This window comes from Hyperolius riggenbachi, chromosome 4 (genome assembly GCF_040937935.1).
Source record: "Hyperolius riggenbachi isolate aHypRig1 chromosome 4, aHypRig1.pri, whole genome shotgun sequence".
Classification (NCBI taxonomy): Eukaryota; Metazoa; Chordata; class Amphibia; order Anura; family Hyperoliidae; genus Hyperolius; species Hyperolius riggenbachi.
Genome location: NC_090649.1, coordinates 273782098 through 273808905, shown reverse-complemented (window position 1 = coordinate 273808905; position 26808 = coordinate 273782098). Strand labels below are relative to the sequence as shown.

The following is a 26808-nucleotide window of genomic DNA, read 5'->3' as shown; positions in this document are numbered from 1 at the left end:
GCTAAAGCTCCATACACACACTTAACCACTGTCCCTCGAAACAAACATTAAAACAGCGAGTTGGTCAAGAAGAGTTCAAGTTGCATATACTATATCTGCTGCATACTAGGGAGATTATATTTTTTGGCCATAGCTTCCAAAGTGAGTAAATTACTGGTTTCCAAAATCTGGCCCAAGAAGTTCACCCCTCTACCACTACAGAGCCAGAACCTATTGTCAGTTATCATCAAAGTCCTACCAAACAGTAAAAGACAGTATTCATCGTCCATGTAAACTGATCAGTTTTGGGATATCATAGCGGACAATAATCAGAGTTATCGAACTATAACAAATGACCACTCAATTCAAACTACTCACGTTTGGAAAATTTCACAGTTCTGGGTCTTCCCTTTTGTGCTTCTGCTAATGATCTGATCTACGGACTATTGAGAGCACGTTGGTTTCAAATCTAATCCAACTCAACTTTGAAAACAATCGGGGATCACTCGTTTATTAACAGTTATGGAGCATGTGTACGGAGCTTAAAGAGGAACTCCAGTGAAAATAATGTAATTGAAAAAAAGTGCTTCATTTTTACAAGTATTATGTATAAATGATTTAGTCAGTGTTTGCCCATTGTAAAATCTTTTAAATCCCAGATTTACTGTACATTCTGTCATTTATCACATGGTGACATTTTTACTGCTGGCAGGCGATGTAGCTGCTGCTTGCTTTTTTGGCAGTTGGAAACAGCTATTTCCCACAATGCAACAAGGTTCACAGACAGGAAACTGCCAGGAGTACCATGGTCCTCAGAGTTTCTTGAGGTAGGGGTTTCAACACAATATCAGCCATACAGAGCCCCCTGATGACCCGTTTGTGAAAAGGAATAGATTTCTCATGTAAAAGGGGGTATCAGCTAACTGACTGGGATGAAGTTCAATTCTTGGTCACGGTTTCTCTTTAAAGGGACACTTAAGTAAAAAAAAAATGAGTTTTACTCACTTGGGGCTTCCAATAGCCCCCTGCAGCTGTCCGGTGCCCTCGCCGTCTCCCTCCGATCCTCCTGGCCCCGCCGGCAGCCACTTCCTGTTTCGGTGACAGGAGCTGACAGGCTGGGGACGCAAGTGATTCTTCGCGTTCCTGGCCACAATAGCGCCATCTATGCTGCTATAGCATATATCATATACCATATAGCAGCATAGAGGGTGCTAATGTGTCTGGGAACGCGAAGAATCACTCGCATCCCCAGCCTGTCAGCTCCTGTCACCGAAACAGGAAGTGGCTGCCGGCGGGGCTAGGAGGATCGGAGGGAGACGGAAAGGGCACCGGACAGCTGCAGGGGGCTATTGGAAGCCCCAGGTGAGTAAAACTCATTTTTTTTGTTTGACTTAAGTGTCCCTTTAAATTATGAGTATCCTAAGCTTTACACTAGAGAGGAATGGAGGATAAAGGACTAGAAAGGACATGCTTGAAAACTGATGTATCAGAATAAAGATATAAGATACAGCAGGAGATCTAATGCTGGGAATACACGGTACGTTTTTGTACCGTGTAATCGAGCCGCTGATGGCTTGATTGATAATTTCCGACGTGTCCGATCACCCGCCGGATCGATTCCCCTCTCGATACCGCGGGCAGGACAATGGTAAAAAACGAAAAGAAGATGAGAAGCGCCCGCGGGGACGAGCGGGAATCGATCCGGGCGCCCGTGGGGACGAGCCGGAATTGAGCCAGCGGCTCGATTACACGGGCAAAAACGTACAGTGTATGCCCAGCATAAGACCTAAGGTGCCCATACACTATGAAACATTAAATCGGCAGATTAAGTCACTCTGATCAAACCTACCAAAGATTGTTGCCCTAACATGCTGCCCGTTGGTAATTTCAATCAACTTCTATCAAAAATTGACTAACAGCAGGATCGGACAGGATGGTTTTTGATTGCTTGATAAGGGGCATGATGAAGCATGCAGCAGTATTTATTTGGGGCGGGGGGGGGGGGAGGGGGCTAGAATACATGGCACGTTCCCCCCTGCTAATACTGCTCCCCCAAGGGGCCTATGCACAGTTTTGACGCAGTGAAGCGCTGACACTCGCCTCTCTAGCCAGCACGTTCCTTCTCCCGTGCTGCCGTTATCTACCAGTGCCCGTAATGAACAAGTGAACCAGCAGTGTGCATGAGTCCATACATATTGCCTGGGTCTTGGAGTATGTGCACCGGGAGATGATGGCAGAGGAAGGAGCATACCAGCTAGAGAGCCGTCTTTGCTCTGCTTTGTTGATCCTCTGCATGGGGTCCAACGGAGAGCAGCATTGGCAGGGGGGACACCTGGCGGAGTGGCATTGATTGATTTTTGATCGATGTGCAGTGTGTGCCTGTGATAGATTCCTCTCTTATTGGATGAATCCAATGTGCGGAGAAAGTCTGCCCAGGAAATGGCAGACAGGCTTAAGCTTTGCACAAAAAGTGGGATCAGCGCATCACCAGGCCGCCTCCGATCAGAGATGCGCTGAGCCCCTCCAGGGACTGCAAACGCACCTTGAATCCAAACAGAGGCTCTGCATATACACCAAAAGCAAAGCTGTTAAGTGGGAGCGGCTGACCAAAAATGAATTAAATTAGTACAGAGACTGCAAACTCACCTTGAATCCAAGGGGGGCTCAGCGCATCTCTGATCGGAGGCCATTCGGAGGCGGCCTGGTGATGCGCTGATCCCACTTTTTGCGCAATTTTCAATTTTACTTGTTAGCGCGCCCAGGCTATGCATATGCATAGGTAGGATTTAGTTAGTGTTAGGCCCCTCCCATGGAGAATTGACTTCTTCGCAGTGGGAGGGACGAGTATTTAACAAGTTGCATGCAAGCTGTTACAGGAAACCAACATCCTCCAGTGGTAGACAGGTCATGTGTATGCTAGGTGTGTATTTTATCCCATAAGTGGGGCTTGCACTCTTTTGCAGGTAGGCACTCATCTGTTTTTAAGTAGCGCTGTTCATTTCCTTGCTAGGCTTAAGCTTTGATAATGGACTCCTAAGCTCTAATTTATTTAACTTTTCTCCTTTGCTTTCTTGCAAATGTTTGTCATCTTATCTGAAAAATACATTCTCTGTACCCAGCCATAAAAAAGTACTAGAAAAAAAACCCACACATGTAAGAGAATTCATTTTAAAATTAAGTTAAATTTGGGGCAACTTATTTTAAGTACATTTTTGTTTTCTGGTTCCTGAAAATGTATTTTATTGACCTTTGGCCAAGTTGTACTTCTTACTAGACAACCTACAAACACACAGCCTCTAGGTATACATATTGTTTACTACCCCACCTCTTGTCCCCCCTACTCTTTTAGATTGTAAGCTCACCTGGGCAGGGCTCTTGCACTATTTTGTGTTTTAGAATTTGTTATTCATTTTGTGTCTTGTAATATGATGAATAAAATGTATAATAAATTCATTTTGTCACTGTAAATATCAATTCTGTATTTGGTACTAGTGTCTTTACTTTGTACAGCGCCACAGAATATGTTAGCACTTTATAAATCAGTAATAATAATAATTATAATGATGTGGAAAGATTAGGTTTTGTACCCCTAAAATTGTAGGAGTAGCACATAGAGGGGGATGGGGGGGGGGGGGGGGGGACCTCTGCACCGGTCTGTATATCCCTCTCTCTCCCATGTCCAGATAGGATTTGATTGTCTACCAACCTTGCATTGCCTGTGAATTTTTTTTAAAGGAATTTTGAAATAAAACAGTATTTTTAGCAGTGGGTGTGCGCTCTGCTCCCATCTTTGACTGTATCATAGTACTAGCTACATTTGTGAATAACACTCCAAAGTGATATACAGTACCCACTTAAACCTGTGCACCCACCCACTATCTATTGTATTGGGATGGGGGGAGGCGGAGAGGAATACAAATTATAATAAACTATCTGAAGATAATCAAAGATCAATACGTTGGTCTTTCAAGCCAACATAATAATAAGTTGGAAAAACACACTTAAGAGTATAAAGTTTATTGATTCAGAGCCCTAGCGAGAATGGCAAGAAAATAATCCATTAGCAGGAATCACTGGACATGATGTGCAGGTACTTGTGTGTCTATTTGCAAATTTTTTCTTTTTTCTGCAGTACTGAAACAACATGATCGGTAAAAAATTGTCACTTGGCGTTTGCTTGAAAAACGTTGGCTGCAGAACCTGGGGACACCTGCACAGACATCACACTGTCTGTTACCCAAAACAATTGTGTCAGACAATAAAGGCTCTGTAGAGGCCTTACAATTAGAGCTCTTGGTGTTTGATATATAATGACTACTGCTTTAGGTGAATGTGGCTGGCTACTATAAGGGATCAGCAATTTCTAATCGATTGTCTGCCCACCATACAGAAACACAGCAGAGACCAAAGCAACATATTACAAAAGAAAGACGCCTACGCAAATGCTTATAGCATTTTGCATTTCAAATCCCTCACAGGAAAATAATGAGCAGAATCTAAAGTACCTGGACTGCTTTATCTTCCATCAGCTTCCGCTGCTGTTTCTCTACATACAATTTTTCCTCCAACTCGAGGATTTTGCTCTGAGAAATAAAAAAAAGACAAATACACATCTTTATCAGTACACTATAAACAATAACAATAATATTTGTATAGCGCTTTTCTCCCTGGGGACTAAAAGCGCTGTGACCCTGCATTATGCAGTCTCAAAGGCTAGGGTAAAGAGGTGAGTTTTTAGTCTTTTTTTTTTTTTAAAACTGTCCAGAGTAGGAGCTTATCGTACTGATTGTGGAAGTGAGTTCCATAGAGTAGGGGCTGCATAGGAAAAGGCCTGAGCACCAAATGTTAAGTGTATCCTGGGAATAACCTGCTTCATCTTGTTGGCAGAGCGGAGGGTACGTGGAGGGGCATAAAGTTCCAATAGATCCGCCATGTATTTGGGTCCCATGTGGTTTAGAGCCTTGAATGTCAGCAGGCAGATCTTAAAATTGATTCTCCATTTTACTGGCAACCAGTGAAAGGGACTCCGAGCAGTGCAGAAACTATGGAAAGATGCATACCATTTTAAAGCTCTTGTTCTCCTCTTTCCAACGATATATATAAACCGCTGCCCTACGCCTTTTAGTTTTCGCTATTTACGCGATCGAAATCGCGGCCGCCAAATTCGATTGCGAAAATATCGAAAACTAAAAGGCATAGGGCAGCGGTTTAGGTGTCGTTGGAAAGAGGAGAAAGAGAGCTTTAAAATGGTATGCATCTTTCCATAGTTGCTTGTATTACACAGGACGACTTTTCCCCAAAGTCGTCAGCTGAATGGAGCTGCCGACTTGGGGGAAAAGTCGTCCTGTGTAATACAAGCAACTATGGAAAGATGCATACCATTTTGAAGCTCTCTTTCTCCTCTTTCCAACAACACATAAACCGCCGCCCTACGCCTTTTAGTTTTCGATATTTTCTCACCGCAATTTCGATCGCGAAAATAGCGAAAACTAAAAGGCGTAGGGCGGCGGTTTATATATTGTTGCAAAGAGGAGAAAGAGAGCTTCAACATGGTATGCATCTTTCCATAGTCACTGCACTGCTCGGAGTCCCTTGAAGAGTTTGCAGTACTGGGGTGATGTGTGAGCTGCGGGGGGCATTGGCTAGGAGTCAGCATTCTGTACTAGTTGTAAGGGGAGCAGAACTTTATCTGTAGATCCGATGAACAGGGCGTTGCAGTAGTCTAGGCGGGAGGATACAAATGCATGAACCAGGGCAGGTAGGTCTTCAGCTGGGATAAGGTGTTTGATTTTCGCTATATTTCTTAGATGGAAGAAGGAAGACCTGACGACAGCTGATACCTGCTGTCTGAGTTTTAGATGAACTTTATGCATCATATGTGGACCACCTACCACCAACACCTCTGTTTTGTCAGAGTTCAGCCTCAGCCATCTGGTGTTCATCCAATTTTGTAAATCCACTAGACACGCATTTATGGATGCTGATGGGTCTTGGGTGCCAGGCTTGAAGGACAGATACAGTTGTGTGTCATCTGCATAACAATGGTATCCTAGGCCATAGTTCTGGATTATTTTGCCCAGTGGGAGCATGTAGACTGCAAAGAGTAATGGTGATAGTACAGAACCCTGTGGAACTCTATAGGCAAGTGGCACTGGATTAGAGTAGTGTGTGCCCAGACATACTTGCTGTGTCCTGCCAGATAGGAAGGACTGAAAACAGAACAGTACCCCTTAGGCCACAGTAATTCCTCAGTCGCTGGATTAGTATTTCATGATCGCAGTAGAGCCCGGAGGACGTCCGATGACGTCAGCGCGCCGGCGTGGGATGCAGAAGTTCCGGGCCTTGGAGCGCAGAAGAGCCCGACCTGGCAGCCGGCCTGGCCAGGTCGGGTCGGCCACCGGAGACCAGCGGGAGCCTGCGGAGCGGCGGCGAGGGCACCTCCTGCCTGCCACGGGCTGGAGGAAGCCCCAGGTAAGTGGAAATTGATTTTTATTTTTTACCCACCCTCCCTGAACCTTCCCTTTAAGGATCCAGTTGGGCCAAGATCCAGGTCGCAGGTAGTGGGGCGGAGACTTTGAATGAGAATTCCAAAATCTTCTTCACTCAGAGTGTCAAAGACTTGCCATGGTGGTATGGTAGTAGGCATATGCAAAGTCCAGTGGTCAATTGATGATGTTGGTGTAATGCTGGCACAGATGGCGGACACTTTGTGAAGAAGGCAGAGAATTCTTCACACCTTTCCCCGGAGAATGTGGTTGGGGCTTTTAGGCAGGAAGGATTGCAGAGTGATTCCACGGTGTGGAAGAGTTGAGCAGCTCTGTTGTTGGCTGTAGATATTTTGTGCAAGATAAAGTCTGATTTTTTTCTTGGTTATTGCTTGTTGGTATTGTCTGAGGTGTTGGACTAGGCTAGATTTGTGCTCCTCAGACCCTGATTTACGCCACTGTCTTTGTAGTTTGCGCTTTTTTTTTTTTTTTTTAGATCCATGATGGTTTTGTCAAATCAATTAGCTTTCTGCTTTTTGGTTGCTGATTTGGTGTGCCATGGGGCAATTCTGTCAATTGTTTCATATATCGTGTTGTTGTACTGGGTTACTAGAGTGTTGGGGTCCATTTGACTGTGGAGCAGATTTGTAAAATCCAGGTTGGCAGTTATCCTTTCCGGCATTAATTTATTAAGAGGACGGATTTTGATTGTTTCTTTAGGGTGCTGCTTGATAGGGTGATGTTCAATAGTAAACTGTATTATGTGATGGTCTGACCACACCATTGGGGTTACTGTTATGTTACCAATGTCCATTCCAAGGTGGAACAGTAAGTCTAGATTTTACAACTTGTGTGAAGCCTAGTCCACCCATGAGATTTATTAGTTCATTTGCATCTTGGGATTGAGTGTCATCAGCCCAGACGTTGAAGTCACCAAGGATGATCCATCTCGGATAAGACAGAGTCAGCATGGCTAGAAGTTCTAAATACCCAACAACCCTTTTGTCCTAACCTTTAAAATCCAGTTTGCAATTGACATTTTGGGTATTTAGCGTTAATACTGTGGATTTGACTGTATTTACTGTTATGAGTGTCCTTATAAGAAGCCAGAGTAGCTGCAGACATGTACCCAACAACCCTTTCAAAACAAAAAGTGACCAGGCCTGTTTTTTTTTATTTTTTCCAAAGGAGATTCATTGGACATTACTGAACAGAAATCCCACTTTTGTTTTAATAAGTTTTTTTTAAAAACAATTTTAAGTTTTGCAGTGCAAAGAGAACAGCAATGGTTGCCAACACAGGGGCAAAACAGACAAATATAATCAGCTGAAAAACTTTAAGGCCCCTTTTACACTTGATCTCTTCCGTAGCAGTGCGATTGTTGTACAATAGCATCGAACAGTCCCGAAAGGTCGCACCGCATGTTACCGCTGCCGTACAACCAAAGCCTCATTTTCAGGTTCACCAAGCATGATGCACTGTTACTCTTGCGACGTTAAAATGGGACCAACGACACTGTGCCGCATTTAATGTGATGGCCCTAAAGGACTATTACTACTTCTGCCACAGGATGCGGCATTTTGGGGCAACTTGGACGTGTAAAGGGGGCCTTAACATGTCTGCAGCTACTCTGGCTTCTTATAAGGACACTCATAACAGTAAATACAGTCAAATCCACAGTATTAACGCTAAATACCCAAAATGTCAATTGCAAACTGGATTTTAAAGGTTAGGACAAAATCCAAACTTTACGCATAGCAGGTAAACTTGGGAAGATCAGGGGAAAAATTAGGAGAGGATGAGATGCCACGATAAAAAGAAAGCACAAAGACAACGAGAGCCCAAACAATGCAATATGCTGTGATAAATGACAGGCAAGTGAAGGAGAATAGTACTCACAAATAGAGTTGGGCCGAACCTCCGATTTTAGGTTCGCGAACCGGGTTCGCGAACTTTCGCGAAAGGTTCGGTTCGCGTTAAAGTTTGCGAACCACAATAGACTTCAATGGGGATGCGAACTTTGAAAAAAAAAAATTATGCTGGCCACAAAAGTGATGGAAAAGATGTTTCAAGGGGTCTAACACCTGGAGGGGGGCATGGCGGAGTGGGATACACGCCAAAAGTCCCCGGGAAAAATCTGGATTTGACGCAAAGCAGCGTTTTAAGGGCAGAAATCATATTGAATGCTAAATGACAGGCCTAAAGTGCTTTAAAACATCTTGCATGTGTATACATCAATCAGGTAGTGTAATAAAGGTACTGCTTCACACTGACACACCAAACTGTTCACTGAACAGAACAGGTATACAGTGGCGGGTTCACTGAACAGAACAGGTATGCAGTGGCGGGTTCACAGTACAGGTATGCAGTGGTGGGTTCACAGAACAGGTATGCAGTGGTGGGTTCACAGAACAGGTATGCAGTGGTGGGTTCACAGAACAGGTATGCAGTGGTGGGTTCATAGAACAGGTATGCAGTGGTGGGTTCATAGAACAGGTATGCAGTGGTGGGTTCACAGTACAGGTATGCAGTGGTGGGTTCACAGAACAGGTATGCAGTGGTGGGTTCACAGAACAGGTATGCAGTGGTGGGTTCACAGAACAGGTATGCAGTGGTGGGTTCACAGTACAGGTATGCAGTGGTGGGTTCACAGAACAGGTATGCAGCCAGGGACAAGCTAAGCCTAACTAATCTTTCCCTATGAGAGAGAGTGTGCAGCAGCTCGCCCTACTCTCACTAATGCAGGCACACGAGTGACCGTAATGGTCGCCGCTGCCTGCCTTTTAGTAGGGGGGGAGTGGCTCCAGGGGCTAGTGTAGCCTAATTGGCTACACTGGGCCTGCTGACTGTGATGTAGAGGGTCAAAGTTGACCCTCATGGTGCATTATGGGGCGAACCAAACTTCCGCAAAAGTTCGCCTGCGGGACGCGAACGCGAACCACGGAAGTTCGCATGGAACCGTTCACAGGCGAACTGTTCGGCCCAACTCTACTCACAAAGGACGTTTGCAGGAAGGACAACCAACCAAGTAGGCAGGTGGAGATTCACAAACCTGTCTCCACTTGGGTGTACCCAAATGATAAGTGGGCGGTCTCTCTCTCTCTCTACGTAACTAAGCAAGTGCCCAATGACGGCGTTGTGGTCCCGCCCGCAAGATCGTCAATGCCAGAAACGTAGCGGGCAGCCGTGATCGACAGGGCTGCACACCAATCAGCAGCAGCCATGTCGAAAGCCTCTCTTTTCTAGCTCCCCGTGAGATCCTCTTGCACAAGCCACAGCCTGCCCGATGCTGCCCTCAGCCTGGTCAGCTGCCAGGTCACAATAGCAATGACTAGTGGCAGTAGACCTCTGCAGGTATGTGGCTTCTGCATGTCTGGGGACACAAAGGTCGGAGGAGGACACATAGGAACAGAAGGAGATTCGGAGGCACAGAGGAGGAAACAAGGGTACACAAGATGACAGAGGAGGGGAAACGAGGACAGAAGAGGACAAAAGAGGTACAAGGAGCCATAATAATTGGGGGGAGAAGATCCACAAAACGCACCTGTACCATGGACGCACCAGGTTAAGTCTATTTTTTTTCTGATTTTTTTTTTTTTTTACTCTAAATCTAGGTGCGTCTTATGGTCCGGTGCATCTTATGGTTCAAAAAAATATGGTAATCCTGTTTACCAATGACAATTTGAAACTGTCTGATGGGGCAGCCTAGAGTTTTTATAGTGTTTTTTTTTCCTTTTTTAATAAAGACAATCTGAAGACTATTCAAAGGTTCTGTGACATACCTTTTAAAGGAAAAGATTATGTAATGGGCATAAATTACAACATTTTTCTTTTAATGCCCAGTACCTTAACACTTTGTGGAAATCTCCTTTAACACTAAACAGGGTATACCGCCCTACCATTCACAACAGATGTGGGTTACAAACATTTATATAACATAGTGCAGCTTTAACATTCAGGTGTGATGTACAGTACATAAGAAAAAAGTAGATGTGTTTAGGAAAATCTCCCTATGTCACTTTCAGCAATATATTATTTTTTCTCCACTTATTGAAAACCACTGTGACTAATTAATGCAGTATTACAGTCTGGCATAGCATACAATAAAAAACGTTTCCTAACTTCTTATTGCCAGTATAATTTTCCTACCTGCCTTTGCCCAAAGTGATACAAGTGTAAAAGTCCCAATAATTATACTATATAGTACAGTTAGTGGTATAAGCAGCTTAACTATATGGCTGGCTCAATGCTGTTCAGAGAGAGCCATATATAGGAATATAAAGTAGTCTTCACCTCAGGGTTTCTGCAGTTGTCACATTAGTCACACAGATAAGGTCCCTGCTTTGAAACAATCTTATCTCCTGCTCTCCATACAGCAAAGGAAAACCTCTTCTCAGTGGGGACAGCCAAGTAAAGCACATTTTCTTGTTAGCTCTATCATCTAAAAAGGCTCCAGGGAAAAGTGAAAACACACTTTTATTAACTACTTCAGGCCCATTTTTTTTAACAGTTTTCTTGGTAGCTATAACAGTGTCGCTAATATATTGGAGCAGACAAAACATTCTGACTGTAATTTTGATTTAAAATATAGATCTCACCTCTGCAGCTTGCTGAGTGCTTGTAAGTCTAAGACATTCATTCTCCAGGAAGTCAAGTTTTTCTAGCTTGTCCTGAAGGTTTCCTTGCTGAAGTAATGTCTGTAAAATAGGTAAAACTACTTCAGAAAAGTAAGTATTTCTAAATAGACTAGCAAATATAGCAAATAGCAAAGCCTATACAGTCATATGCAGTATTTGTGCTGTAATCAGAGTATCAAAGTAGTACTAAAAAACATATTGTTTCCGAAAGGTAGATGAACCAGTCACTAATAGAAAGAATGAACGGAGAGTAATATGAAAGCTGCAATCTAGGGTAACATTTTACTGAATAAACTATAATCTATATGCATGTTGGATTATTATGGATCTGTACAAATTAACAAGATGACACATCATTGCATTCCAGGGGTTCTGGAGGTGTGTTTAGCTTCTATGGGCAACAATGGTTAATTTGCATATATTCAGCATTGATGCACTGGGAGACATCTCAAGCTCACTCCAACCTGAATTATCGCAAATTCTTTCTGTTTTAAGAAAGCAAACTCTTGTTTCCCTTAGTATTTTAGTAAGGTGGCTTTTAGGACCATTGTAGCCCCTCACACACTCCAATGAGTTCTGGGTCACCATGCGCTTCTTGGTTAGTCTGTACCTATCGGTGTTACAATCCCTACTCCATAGAGCCAAATTAATCCATGCCATGCACTGATGAGGATCAAACAATCCGAAACAGTCTGTCTGCATGTTGGATTATTATGGCTCTGTACAAATTAACAAACTGACATCATTGCATTCCAGCGGTTCTGGAGGTGTGTTTAGCTTCTAAGGGCAACAATGGTTAATTTGCATATATTCAACAGTGATGCACTGGGAGACATCTCAAGCTCACTCCAACCTGAATTATCGCAAATTGTTTCTGTTTTAAGAAAGCAAACTCTTCTTTTACTGAATAATAGATATTTATATTTACAAAAAGTTCAACTTGTGCTTTTTTCCCAAATCTTTTTGGTAGTTTATAGTGGAAGTTTTTCTCCAACCTCATAGGTTCTATCATATGACACTCAGGTTCTCTTCCAGAAAAAAAGCAGTGACAATTGTGCCCTGCACTTTCTGGTTTAAAACAAATCAGACTGGACATGAGCCGGACCAGAATTTAAACATCATGATTTGCGTCCCAAATCAACATGGCGTCTCTGCAGACAACTGGGTCACTAGTTCAGCAAGGAGACTGAATGCTGGATGCTTCTGCTCTCCCTGTTATTTGGAGGGATCATGGATCTCTCAGGTTTACTACACATTACCTAGTAGTGTTTTGCTATGGAAGCATTTCAGGAAATGAAATCACAGTAATATGATACAATTTTCCAATGTTTCTCTCTTGTGTTTGTAGCCAAAATGTGAATCGTCGATTGTGACCATATGATATACAAGGTTGACTAATAGATACCAGATTCCTTGCGTTAAAGTACAGACCATGTGTCTACATGACAAGGTGGGACTTTTGTAGTTTAAAGGGAGGCACATGGGACGAATTTCTTAGACCTCCAGTAAAGTAAAAGGGGAATAAAGTCTCTAAAAGGTCATTAGTCAGTATAGGTAGGTGCAGTTTTAGCAGTCCCAGCCACACCAAAGATGTTCCAATTCGATAAGTTCAGGTAACACTTTTACTCTTACTTTGCAGTGTCTCCGATATAATGCGAGCACCGAGTTACAGTCTAACTCTACCTTGTGTTGCTGGCATCACAAAGAAAAAAGGAAATCTTATTTTATCACATGTGATGAGAAGGGCTAGGGGTGTGGTGTGATCAGTTCACAAGCGCCGTAATGCAGGGCCGTGCAGAGGATTCTCAAGGGGGGGGACTCAAATTTGAAAAAGGGGCCCTAATCGATAAATCGTGCTAAATTGTGTATGTAATACCCCTTCTCCAGAAAGCACTAGGCAGTCTTAACCCCCCCACCCCCCACACACACCACACACACACACACACACACACACCTTTATAGAAGTATCAGGCAGACTTTGTGTCTTCTTCCAACCACTTCTTTGGTGCCACCACCCTCATATCAGCAGTCATAGGTGCGCACTATTAGAGTGGGCACAGTGGAGCCTGATGTAGGCATGGATTCACCTTTCATTACTGGGACCTCTGTCCCTCTAGATCAGCACCCAAGCTTCTTTTCAGGCAAAGAAGCAGTGGTTGCCAATATGCAGTGGTTGCTAAGCATTAGTAGATGCAAAACTGCAGTAAGTGCCAAGGTGCAGCGGGTGCCCATATGCAGTAGATGGTAAGACGCAAAGGTTCACTTTGTGCTAAGTTGCAGTGGGTGCCGATGTGCCAAAGTACAGTCCGTGTCAAGCTGCTGTGGGTACCAAGGTTCAGTTTGTATTGGGTGTTTATTTGCAGTGGATGCTATGCTGTATTGGGTGCTGAATGAGTAGCAGAAGGCAATAAACAATAGTGGGTGCCATGTGAGTGCTAATTGGTACAGGGAGCTATGTGAGTGTTGGACATGAGTGAGTAGGGAGTGCCATGTGTGGTCTGGATGTGTGCCATGGGAGAGTACTGAGTCTCATATGGGTTCAGACCAAGGATGGGTACTGGGAGCTATTTGGGTGCTGGCCATGGACGGGTACTAGGTGCATATAATGGCTTTGGAACTTTGTGCTGTGTGAGTACTATGCCATGTGGGTGTTGATTATGGGGGTTATAGGGTGTCATGTGGGTCTTAGGTGCTAATACTGAGTGCCAAGTGGGTACTGGGAGCGAGTACATGGTAACATCTGGGTAATGGGTGATGGCTAGTGGGGTATTTGTTGTCATGTGAGTGCTAAAGGCAGATGCTGGGTGCCATGTGGGTTCTGGGTGCTGGCACAGGGTGTCATGTGCATTCTGGCTGTATGGGTTGGTGTCAAGCATCATGTAGGTGTTGATTGCAGTTACTGAAGCCCTTGTGAGTTCTGGGTGCAAGTACTGGATGTCATATGTGAGTGTTTGGTGCTTGTGCTGGGCACCAAGTGGAGGCTTAGTGCAACTGGAACTACTGCAGATGAAACATGTGGGTGTTGGGTGCAGGTACATTGGTGCGAATACTTGGTGCATTGCCTGCACTAGGTGCTAGCTATGGGTGGGCATTGTGTGTCATGTGGATTCTGAGTGCAGGTACTTTGGGTGCTAGTACTGGTTTATGCGAGTTCATATAATGTGCAAGTACTGTGCCAAGTGGGTGTGAGTACTGGGTGCCAGCTATAGGGTGAATGATGCAAGTACTAAGTGCCATATGGAGGTCGGATATAAGTATTAGGTAAAAGTTGCTTGGTGCAAGTACTGGGTGCTTGCTATAGTGGGGGTTACTTGTTGAGTGTAATGTGGGTGCTGAATATTGGTGGGATTGCAGTGGGTGCAGGGAGTGGGAGGTCACTGTGGGTACTGCTATGAATGGCATAGTTGTTGCTAGGGGAGGTAGAGGTCAGTGTGGTTGCTGGGGGAGGTAGAGGTCAGTGTGGGTGCTGGTGGAAGGGTAGGTCACTGTGGGTTCTGTGGAAGGAAGAGGTCAGTATGAGTGCTGGAGGAAGGGGAGGTCACTGTGGGTGCTGGGAGAGGTCATTGTAGATATTGGAGGAGGGAGTAGTTGTGGATGCTGTGTGTTGGAAGAGATCAGTGTGGGCGCTGCTTTTGGGATGGGAGGTCCCTGTAAGTGCTGCAGGGGACAGGAGGGTAGCCTCTGGGGGAGGGAAAGATCACTGTGGGTGCTGGGGGAAGGATAGGTCAGTGTGGGTGCTGGGGTAGGCAGGATCACTGCTAGATTTGGGGAAGGAGAGGTGATTGTGGGTGGTAGGTGAAGGGAGAGGTCACTGTGGGAGGGAGAGGTCACTGTGGGTGCTGGTGGAGGGAGAGGTCACTGTGGGTGCTAGGTGGAGGGAGAGGTCAATGTGGGTGCTGGGGAAGGAGATGTCACTGTGGGTGCTAGGTGGAGGGAGAGGTCACTGTGGGAGGGAGAGGTCACTGTGGGAGGGAGAGGTCACTGTGGGTGCTAGGTGGAGGGAGAGGTCACTGTGGGTCCTAGATGGATGGAGAGGTCACTGTGGGTGCTAGGTGGAGGGAGAGGTCACTGTGGGTGCTAGGTGCAGGGAGAGGTCACTGTGGGTGCTAGGTGGAGGGAGAGGTCACTGTGGGAGGGAGAGGTCACTGTGGGTGCTGAGGGAGGGAGAGGTCACTGTGGGTGCTAGGTGGAGGGAGAGGTCACTGTGGGAGGGAGAGGTCACTGTGGGTGCTGAGAGAGGGAGAGGTCAGTGTGGGTGCTGGTGGAAGGGTAGGTCACTGTGGGTTCTGTGGAAGGAAGAGGTCAGTATGAGTGCTGGAGGAAGGGGAGGTCACTGTGGGTGCTGGGAGAGGTCATTGTAGATATTGGAGGAGGGAGTAGTTGTGGATGCTGTGTGTTGGAAGAGATCAGTGTGGGTGCTGCTTTTGGGATGGGAGGTCCCTGTAAGTGCTGCATGGGACAGGAGGGTAGCCTCTGGGGGAGGGAAAGATCACTGTGGGTGCTGGGGGAAGGATAGGTCAGTGTGGGTGCTGGGGTAGGCAGGATCACTGCTAGATTTGGGGAAGGAGAGGTGATTGTGGGTGGTAGGTGAAGGGAGAGGTCACTGTGGGAGGGAGAGGTCACTGTGGGTGCTGGTGGAGGGAGAGGTCACTGTGGGTGCTAGGTGGAGGGAGAGGTCAATGTGGGTGCTGGGGAAGGAGATGTCACTGTGGGTGCTAGGTGGAGGGAGAGGTCACTGTGGGAGGGAGAGGGAGAGGTCACTGTGGGTGCTAGATGGATGGAGAGGTCACTGTGGGTGCTAGGTGGAGGGAGAGGTCACTGTGGGTGCTAGGTGGAGGGAGAGGTCACTGTGGGTGCTAGGTGCAGGGAGAGGTCACTGTGGGTGCTAGGTGGAGGGAGAGGTCACTGTGGGAGGGAGAGGTCACTGTGGGTGCTGAGGGAGGGAGAGGTCACTGTGGGTGCTAGGTGGAGGGAGAGGTCACTGTGGGAGGGAGAGGTCACTGTGGGTGCTGAGGGAGGGAGAGGTCACTGTGGGTGCTAGGTGGAGGGAGAGGTCACTGTGGGAGGGAGAGGTCACTGTGGGTGCTGAGGGAGGGAGAGGTCACTGTGGGTGCTAGGTGGAGGGAGAGGTCACTGTGGGAGGGAGAGGTCACTGTGGGTGCTGAGGGAGGGAGAGGTCACTGTGGGTGCTAGGTGGAGGGAGAGGTCACTGTGGGAGGGAGAGGTCACTGTGGGTGCTGAGGGAGGGAGAGGTTACTGTGGGTGCTAGGTGGAGGGAGAGGTTACTGTGGGTGCTAGGTGGAGGGAGAGGTCACTGTGGGTGCTGAGGGAGGGAGAGGTCACTGTGGGTGCTAGGTGGAGGGAGAAGTCACTGTGGGTGCTAGGTGGAGGGAGAGATCACTGTGGGTGCTAGGTGGAGGGAGAGGTCACTGTGGGAGGGAGAGGTCACTGTGGGTGCTAGGTGGAGGGAGAGGTCACTGTGGGTGCTAGGTGGAGGGAGAGGTCACTGTGGGTGCTAGGTGGATGGAGAGGTCACTGTGGGTGAGGGAGAGGTCACTATGGGTGCTTGGGGAGGTAGAGGTCAGTATCGGTCCTAGGTGGAGGGTGAGGTCAGTATGCCACACTAGGATTCCTATCCAGGCCTCTTCACCTGAAAGTTCCCCAGACGGAGACGGGGCTTCTCGCGGGTGGGCGGGGCTTACCGCGGTTGGGGACGGGGCTTATTTTGCGCGATCAGAGAGGCCTTTTTTGCTGATTTTAAAAGGGGGGGGGGGGGGGCCTGGGCACCCAGAGCACCCCCCTCTGCACGTGCCTGCCGTAATGTATACATTCTGTTTCCCTGACAAAACACACAGCTGCATCTAGGCCAATGCCACATACGGACGGAGATTAATGAATGCTACAAATTGCTTATTCCCAACAACTTTATACTGCAAAGGTTTTTCTTCAGGGAGGAACAGCCAGTTACAAAATCTGTTAATTGATATTTCAAGCATAATCCCTCAGCAGCCATCACTTCTCATACAAAAGCCTGTGTAGCAGAAAATCACTGAGGATAAGAGATGGTAGAGGCATTGTAGGGAAATCTAGTAGAATGCAGTACATTATTCAGGATACCCACTTTTACTGTGATTTTCCTGGTTTCAGCATCAGAAACACTATAATTATAAATAATAATAAATAAATATATAAAAAATAATAAATATTAATATATAAATAATACTAAATATGTAAAAATTATATATGTTTTTTTTTTTTTTTTTGAATCCTGTATGCAGCACTGCCCTCCCAGTGATGCTTAGCCTAGGCTCATTAAATACGCTTAGTTCTCATGCCCAGAGCATTCTGGAGGACCAGGTATATTTTCTACTGGCTTTAGAACACTCAGTAAACAAGCATTCTGTTGAGATCAACTGCCAGGATTAAAGACGACGCCACCTATGGAAAAAGATTTTACAACGGGCAAACACTGACTAATTAATCTACAAATGCATACTGTATAAGTTATTTTATTAATGACGTTATTTTCTCAACAGTTCCCCTTGGAAATTGCAAGATTTCGGCCCATAAACTTGCAACTTATGCAAATCATTCTTTTCAGGTACTTTTATCAAGAATGTACAGGTGCCCCTGGTGTCTGTCTATATATTTTTTTGTAGCAATCAAAGACATCAGCTTATTGCATGTAACTTTATAAAGTTGTATATGATATAGTGCAGAGTTTCTCAACACCATTATAGCAGATACCTGTATAAGTCAGATGGTATTTACAGAACATCCCCTATTATGAATAACAAAATTCCACCCACCTCTTGATCCATATTTATTGGTTAGAAGTACTTGATTTTTAATATAAATGTTTTTTTATAACATTCCTTTATGCTTTTAAATAACTAATAACACTTTTCAGATATCTTTATATATGATTAATTCTTTTGTTGTAGATCTTCAAACTCATTTTAAGGCCTCTTGCACACTGCAAGTGATTCCGGTTCAGATTCCGCTTTTTAATCAGTTTTTACATCCGATTCAGATTCCGATTTGCAGTTTGCTCCCTGCACACTGCAAATCGGAATCTGAATCGGATGTAAAAACTGATTAAAAAGCGGAATCTGAATCGGAATCACTTGCAGTGTGCAGGAGGCCTAAGGGCTAGGGCCCACTAGAAATCGCAATCCAATTTGCTTAAGTGTGTTTGCAGCAATTTTTACAGCATTCTCTGGTAATTTTGAAGTTTGTTTTTTTTAATTAATTTAGTGCCAGCAATTTGCATAGCAATTGCTAAGACTGACCTCGACTCATTCAAATACCACCCAATCCAAGTGTCCAAGGATATGTCTATGGCCTGTTGAGAACTAAGATTATAGAGTGTCCATGTGGCCTACACAGATATAAATATGTTCATGGAATCGGATTGTAATCTTTCTAACAATTGAGGCCTCTGCACACATGTTCTCCCTGATCAACTGGCAAAAGAAATGCATCAGTAATATTTAATTATAAGACGTGATTACAGCATTCTAACAAACAATATTTTAGTTACATGCATATTAAACAAAATCTGCATAAAATAAGGAATGGAGGAAATGAACTCAAAAGAGAATCATTATTGCATTCCGATTCTAAATATACTCAAAAATTCAAGAGGAGGGAGCCTCAATTTTTGAAATTATTATGCTGAATCCCAGATGCATCCCAGATAATGCGCAAGAAGTAGTTCAATCAAACAGTGAAATTAAGCCTTCTATTTTGGAGAGTGTGGAGCTGCCTCATTGTATCAGCATATGGAAACACAATTTGTATGAAATGAAATACTGAAAAACTGCTGTAGTAAGAGTGGGGAGATATTACTAAGGCAGCTAGGATTCAGTGAAGTGTATTCCGTTTTCTTGTAGGGTGCAGACTGATTTACCAAGCTAATCCAGGTCACCAATAAAAAAGGGACAAAATAAGCTGCCTTCTCATTGATCTCTGCATCTCACGTTGTAATACTAAACTTAGAAGAAAACAACAGTAGAACCTGCTGGTTGAGGACTGTATTCTTCTCCTGTTCAGCATTCTGAACCATCTTCCTCATGTATCCCAGCTGCTTCTCCAGGAGGGTGCAACGCTGCTGTGCTGAATTCAGCTGGGTAATTACGTCTACAACAGAGAAAAAACAAAACAAAAATACATGCATGACTAAAGTGTGTGGAACACCTGGCTTTTTAAAAAAATATTTTTGCATTTTGGCAAGTGGCCCAAGTGGAAAAATAAGTACACAAATAGCGAGGTAAGCAAACTAAAGCAGAACTCGAGACAAAATCTCTATCATTTTAGTTTGCATAAAATGTACTGTCAGCACTGGGCCTGGGAAAAGTTCAGCAACTACATTGCTTGTTATGGGGTAAAGGAAGTTAAGTTGGCAAAACTTGTTATTTGTTATTAGGTCTTTGTGGCTTGTTAAAGAGAATCTGTATTGTTAAAATCGCACAAAAGTAAACATACCAGTGCGTTAGGGGACATCTCCTATTCCCCTCTGTCACAATTTCGCCGCTCCTCGCCGCGTTAAAAGTGGTTAAAAACAGTTTTAAAAAGTTTGTTTATAAACAAACAAAATGGCCACCAAAACAGGAAGTAGGTTGATGTACAGTATGTCCACACATAGAAAATACATCCATACACAAGCAGGCTGTATACACCCTTCCTTTTTAATCTCAAGAGATCATTTGTGTGTTTCTTTCCCCCTGCAGCTATCTTCCACTGAAGTGTCAGCCTTTTTCTTCCTGCAGAGTGCAGACAGCTCTTCCTGTATGTAATTCCTCAGTATGTGAAAGCCCAGCCAGCTCAGTGGAGGATTTATCCAGCTTGTAAAAGATAATAGAGCAGAGAGAACCTGCCATAATCTAAATAACACACAGGCAGTGTGCAGAGAGGGGCCTGGAGGGTGGAGATGCATCACAGAACCACAACACTGAAGAACTTGGCAGCCTTCCAGACACAGGCTGACAAGTCTGACAAGAGAGAGATAAGTTGATTTATTACAGAGATGGTGATAGTAGAACGTGCTGCAGAAAGCCAGAACACATTAGAATAGCTTTTGGAACTTGTAGGGTGATAAAAAAACAGGATGCAATTTTTGTTACGAAGTCTCTTTAAAGTATGGAAGTAAAGGGTTAAGGGGGCACCCATCACTATTGTATGGGACGGGGAAGAAGTGGCAGATTTTAGGTAGAGAGGGAAAGATATGAGGGCTGCACTAGCTTTATGACCCCAAGGTTGCCAAAAGTGTGTGGGGTGATGGTAGTATCATACGAAGTGCATGGATAAGAAAAAATTAAACACTGGCAAGTGTCAGACAATTAATTTAGATATGCATTTCACATAAGCCTCTAGCAGCAGCCAGACATTCGTGAGATGGTGCGACTGTAAATGATGTGGATGCAAAAATCACATCACAGAAGACAATCTCACAAATACAGTAAGATGTGGCAGGAAGGGTCTCAGAAAAGAGCAAAATATCAGTGAAGGCACAGGCAGCACTGAGATTAAACAAACAGACACTGTGATAAAGAGGCAAATATTGTATTTATTGTGAGAAGGTAGTATTACCATTCTTCTGTCGTATAGCTTCATGCTGAGCAGCCTCACTCTTTTCTTTTTCAGTCAAGGCCTTCTTGTGTTCAGCATTCTCTAAGGATAAGCTTGTTAGCCGGTTCTGTGCTTTACACTTCTCCAATTCTAACCGGGAAATCTTCTCTTGAAGAGTTTTCAGTGCTGAGACTAAAGCTGCCATAAATTACACGAGACAAAGATTAAGATAAGCCGGACAGTAAAAAAAAAAAAAAAAAAAAAAGAAAAAAAAAAAAAAAGAAAGAAAAAAAAAAAAAGGGGGGAAGGAGGGAGAGAGTGGAAGTGAGAGAAAAGGAGAGACAGAGAAAGAATGGTTATGTACAATGGCTATTTTAGCTACGAATGTGGAGTATCTGGACAAAACACTATTTAAAGCATCAATATTTTTCACAAGCAACCCGAGACAGTTTTGTAAGTCACGTGAGGCCAACTCTCTGAAATATCGTTTATAACGGTACCAAGGATCACTAGTGTGCCATAGTACATAACTTAAAGGGAACCTGAAGTGAGAGGTATATGGAGGCTGTTATATTCATTTCCTTTTAAATAATACCAGTGTCCTGGCTCCCCCTCTGGCTCTAATACTTTTAGCCATAGACCCTGAGCAAGCATGCAGATTGTGTTTCTGGTGAGATAAGATGCATAGTTGTTTAATGCTGGGAATACACGGTTAGTTTCTGCCGCAGATAGATGGCTCAATAGATCATTTCCAACATGTTCAATCTCCCATTCGATCAGATCACTGCTTGATTTCTGATAGAAGTGAATGGAAAAAGATAAGAAAAACGAGCGGAAGATAAGAGAATCGGCTGCAGAATCGAGCGGCAAAAACGATCGATCGGAGAATCGAGCGGCAGACACAAACCGTGTATTCCCAGCATTAGGTATGTGATTCAGACACTGCTGCAGACAAAGATTAGCCGGACTGCCAGGCAACTGGAAATAACTAAGGAAATAACGAAGCATTAACGAAGCATGACTGAGCCGAGTTCTCTTCCCATTCTGCATCATAGGTTGTACTTGTTATCTATGCTGCTATGTCATTTGTACCCCCTTCTTTTTAAATAGTTCTGTGTGCAGTGGGTTTGTTAAAAGGAGTTTATATGGTTGGGTCAATCTTTATGGTCTGAGCCAAGGGCTTATGTCAGATGTGCAGGGTTAGGTGGGAACACTTCCCAATCTTGCAAGGAACCAAGCAAGGGCACCGTATAGTGATAAAGCTGTTGTATGCTTTTATTATAGTCAGCCTCATTATTCAGGGCCCAGAGATTGCAGAACAGCTACACAATTTGTCCATGATTGCTGATCACAATTTCTCAAACATCAGTCACTAGCTTTACATGTTTGCCCCCTCACCAAGTTTGGTAACATTTCAGGCTTAAAGAGGAGCTGTTAGGTATAGGGTCTCAGAGAAAAAAAAACACATATATCAGTAGCTAAAGATTGGCTGTACTTACATTACATATGCATTTCACTGTCCACGTTTGGATTTCACAGAATTTTTATATAGTATTTGCAGAGAATGATGCTCCTGACAGCTCATGGCAGGTTCCATGTTTGTCTGTCTCCTATGAAGCCAAATGTGTCGTCATGTCCTCCCTGCTTCCTGATGATTCGACTCACACAAAACATCCGTAATGGAAAACACTACTGTGCAGTGAATATTGATCAGCCATGTGGCTAGGAATAATAGCGGACTCCTGCAGTGTACTCTGCCCAGAGATTTTTCAGTTTTCAGTGCTACGCTGTTGTAACTTGAGCCTGTACTTTCTCACTAGCAGCCCAGGGGAGGACCCAAGCAGCCCCAGAATGCTTTGCAGTATGGTATGCGGCCTTTCGTCCTTTTGAGAGCTTGTGTCTAACATCCTTGCAGTTCAGCACACATCAAAAGTAAGAGAGATTTTTAACTTCAGTATTGCCTTTTTGGCTTCCTTCTAAACTGTTTAACACAGGAGAATAGAGGTTTAAATTAGCTTTTGCAGCCTGACAGTTACTCTTTAAAGTGGATCCGAGATAAACTTTTACACATTTCATAATTGTGCCCTTTACATATATATTTTATAGGGCATTCCTCAAGCCAAATACTTAATTTTTTGTTTGTTTTAAAGAGAACCCGAGGTGGGGTTCTTCCATCGCAATCGATATACAGAGGCTAGGTCTGTCTATAGAGCCCAGCCTCTGTTGCTAGTTAGTTTCTTTCAAAGCCCCCCCTGCGCGCTGTCAGACCCCATAAAACACAGCCGCGCTGGCGACAAGCAGCGTGTCGCAGCCGGCTGTGTTTAGCTCACTACTGTCAGTCTCGCCGCTCCCCCGCCTCCTGAATCGCTCCGGTCCCCGCTCACGTCCCTTCCGTCCCCGCTGATTGGAGGGAAGGGACGCGGGCGGGGACCGGAGCGATTCAGCAGGCGGGGGAGCAGCCGAGACTGACAATAGTGAGGTAAACACAGCAGCGTAGCGCGGCTGTGTTTTATGGGGTCTGACAGCGCGCAGAGGGGGGCTTTGGAGGGAACTAACTAGCAACAGAGGCTGGGCTCTATAGACAGACCCAGCCTCTGTATATGGATTGCGATGGAAGAACCCCGCCCCGGGTTCTCTTTAATGACCTAATTCCCTATAAACTAAACAGGCCGTGCCCACAGCTCCTACAGAATCTAGGCATTTATTTATTATTTATTATATTTATAAAGTGCCAACATATTACGCAGCGCTGGACATTAGTTTAGGTTGCAGACAATATTTAGGGGTGACATACAGGAAAATGACAATACCTGAATACAAGAACGACCAGATCATGCAGCACAGTATGAGTACAAGGTAATGCTTAGTCAGTCACTGGAGTGGAGCATGGAGATTAGGCAAGTTAGGTTCACTCAGATGCATAGAATGGGTGCACAGTAATGGAGGTGCATGATCAGGTAGGACACAAAAGGAGGAGGACCCCGCCCAAAAGCTTACAATCTAGAGGGTGAGGTAAGGACAAGAATGGTAGGGAACCAGAGTTCAGCTGTGGGTTTAGAGCACTTGTGAGGGGTAGTAGGCCAGAGTGAAAAGGTGAGTTTTGAGGGCTTTCTTGAAGATGTTGAAGGAGGGGGCTGCCCTAATGGGTGAAGGTAGGGAGTTCCATAGTGTTGGAGCAGCTCTTCAGAGGTCCTGGAGGCGTGCATGGGACCGGGTGATGCGGGGGGCGGTTAGGCGAAGTTCATTGGAAGAGCGGAGTGAGTGGCTAGGTGTGTACCTCTGAGTAAGATCGGAAACGTAGGGTGGACAGATTTGTAGGTCAGACACAGTATCTTGAATCTGAAACTGGATAGGAAGCCAGTGGAAGGATTCAAGGAGGGGGATCCGCGGTGGTGGAGCGATGGGAGGAGTGGATAATTCTGGCTGCCGCATTCTTGATGGACTGCAGTGGGGCTGTTCGGGTCATAGGGAGACCAGACAGAAGGGCATTGCAGTAGTCGAGGCGGGAAATTATGAGGGCATGGATGAGGAGTTTGGTGGTGGCAGAGGTCAGGAAAGGGCAAATCTTACAGATGTTACAAAGGTGAAAGTTGCAGGACTTTGTGAGGTTTTGGATGTGGAGAGTGAAGGAGAGTGCGGAGTCCAGGGTGACACCCAGACAGCGGGCTTGAGAGATAGGGCGAATGGTAGTGTGGTTAACAGTGACATGCACATCTGGGAGGTTCATGGATGGCCGGGGTGGGAAGATCATAAATTCCGTTTTGTCTAGATTTAGTTTCAGGAACCTAGCGGACATCCAGGAAGAGATGGCTGATAGGCAGGAGGAGACCTTGTCCATGGCAGTGGTGGATAGGTCAGGGGTGTGGAGGTAGATCTGGGCGTCATCTGCATACAGATGATAGTTAAAACCCATGGAGGAGATAACCTTGCCAATGGAGGAGGTGTATAGGGTGAACAGTAGGGGGACAAGGACCGAGCCTTGGGGGACTCCCACCGAGAGGTGGTTGGGGGTGGATGAGGACTCATTGAAGGCGGTCGTGAAGGAGCGGTTGGAGAGGTAGGATGAAAGCCAGGTCAGGGAGAGATCGTGAATGCCCATGGACTGGAGGAGTAGGGGATGATCTACTGTGTCAAAAGCTGCTGAAAGGTCAAGGAGGAGGAGAATGGAGTATTTACCTTCAGCTTTAGCTAAGGCAAGGTCATTGACCACTTTGGTGTGAGCTGTTTCGGGTGAGTTGGCAGGCCGAAATCCAGATTGCAGTGGGTCTAGCAGTGAGTCGACGTTGAGGTACTGGGTCAGGTGTTTGTGAACCAGACACTCAAGGAGTTTTGAGGCAAAGGGAAGGAGGGAGATAGGGCAGTAGTTGGATGGTAGGGAGGGGTCGAGGGAGGGTTTCTTGAGCAGGGGGTAGTACAGTGGCCTGCTTGAAGTCTGAGGGGAGGTGCCTGTGGATAGGGAGAGGTTGAACAGGGTAGTGAGGACTGGGGCCAATTCCGTGAAGTGAGGCTGGAGTAAATCAGAAGGGATGGGGTCAAGGAGGGAAGTAGTGGTATGGGAAGTCTGCAGTAGGTGGTTGACTTCCTCGTTGGTAGTGGGAGTGAAGGATGTGACGGGAGGATAGGGTGGAGGAGGAGCTGGTTGTGAGGGGATGGGAGGTGAAGATTGGATATTTCCTGACGGATGGAGACAATTTTGTTGGTGAAGTGGGTGGCTAAATCTGTGGCAGAGAGGGAGGAAACAGAGGGTGGGAGGGGGAGGGGGGGGGGGGGGGTTTAAGCAGAGAGTTAAATTACAAAAAGACGCCAGGGGTTGGAAGCTTGTGCTCTGATGAGCTTGGTAAAGTATTCCTGCTTCGCATAAGCAAGGGCAGTGTGGAACTGCAGCAGGTTAGTCTTGTACTGTAGGAAATCCTGGTTAAGTCTAGTTTTCCTATATTTCCGTTCAGTGGCGCGTCGTTTTCCTCTGGATGTTGCGAGTATGGGTAGTGCGCCAGGGCTGGGGGTTAGGGGGTAGGTTGCAGCGAAATATTGGTGGAGCAGCTTTCTCTAGGGCTAGGGCTTCTCTAGGCATTCTAAATCCTATGTAGCAAGTGCTCATGGGAGCTCAGTCTGGGGAGGAGGAGGCTTTTACCGAAAGAGGAGGAGGAGGCATTACCAGCCGAGAGCTGCTGAGATTTCAAAAGCAGGGGGGAGTGCAGTTTTCACAGGCTGAGGGGTGCAGATACAGAGCAGTTTGGCTGTGTAATGATGACAAGCAGAATATGGCTGCTCTCATTTGATCACAAGAATATATAATCATATACTGTTGAAGCGGTTTGCAGCTAGATTTACTGTTTAAAGGATACCCTAACTGACATGTGACATGATGAGATAGACATGTGTATGTACAGTGCCTAGCACACAAATAACTATGCTGTGTTCAGTTTTTTCTTTCTCTTTCTTGAAAGAGTTAATTATCAGGTATGCAAGTGGCGACTCAGTCCTGACTCAGACAGGAAGTGACTACAGTGTGACCCTCACTGATAAGAAATTCCCCTTTTTATCTCTTTCTTGCTCCCAGAAGCCATTTTCTGCTAGGAAAGTGTTTTATAGTTGGAATTTCTTATCAGTGAGGGTCACACTGTAGTCACTTCCTGTCTGAGTCAGGACTGAGTCAGCCACTTGCATACCTGATATTTAACTCTTTCAGGCAGAGAAAGAGAACACAGCATAGTTATTTGTGTGCTAGGCACTGTACATACACATGTCTATCTCATCATGTTCGGGTATCCTTTAAAACCATCTACTCTACAACTTTATATAAGATATATAGCCAAGTTACTTGCTATAGTTAGTTTTTCATCTCGGATCAGCTTTAAGGGACCATTCTTGCTAGAGGGATATAGAAGCTGCCAGATTTCTTTTCTTTTCAATAATGATAGTTGCCTGGCTGTGTTCCTGATATTTTTGGCTTCAGTAGCACCCAAACCACAAACCTGAAACAAGAATATGGCCAGGGTAGCCAGATGACCTGATGTGTACTGTGAGTCAGTGGTTGAAAGTATTAGAGGCAGAGGATCAGAAGGCCAGGCAGACAGGCAATGAGCATTGTTTATAAGAAAATAAATAAGGCCCTACTCCCTCTCACTCTAAGGCCA

The 26808-nt window shown here is 45.2% G+C and overlaps 1 protein-coding gene across 4 annotated transcripts in view; it reads right to left on the bottom strand.

The window, feature by feature from the left end:
- The window catches only part of CEP57L1 (centrosomal protein 57 like 1), an 87018-nt gene that overhangs the window by 21621 nt on the left and 38589 nt on the right, over window positions 1–26808 (bottom strand). For all 4 annotated transcript variants that reach the window (XM_068279439.1, XM_068279441.1, XM_068279440.1 and 1 more), the window contains 4 exons: window positions 20693–20869; window positions 19122–19243; window positions 11063–11161; window positions 4485–4562 (listed from right to left, as the gene is read on the bottom strand). In XM_068279439.1, coding sequence (XP_068135540.1) covers window positions 4485–4562; window positions 11063–11161; window positions 19122–19243; window positions 20693–20869 — 476 coding nt within the window. The remainder of the gene's footprint in view (window positions 1–4484; window positions 4563–11062; window positions 11162–19121; window positions 19244–20692; window positions 20870–26808) is intronic.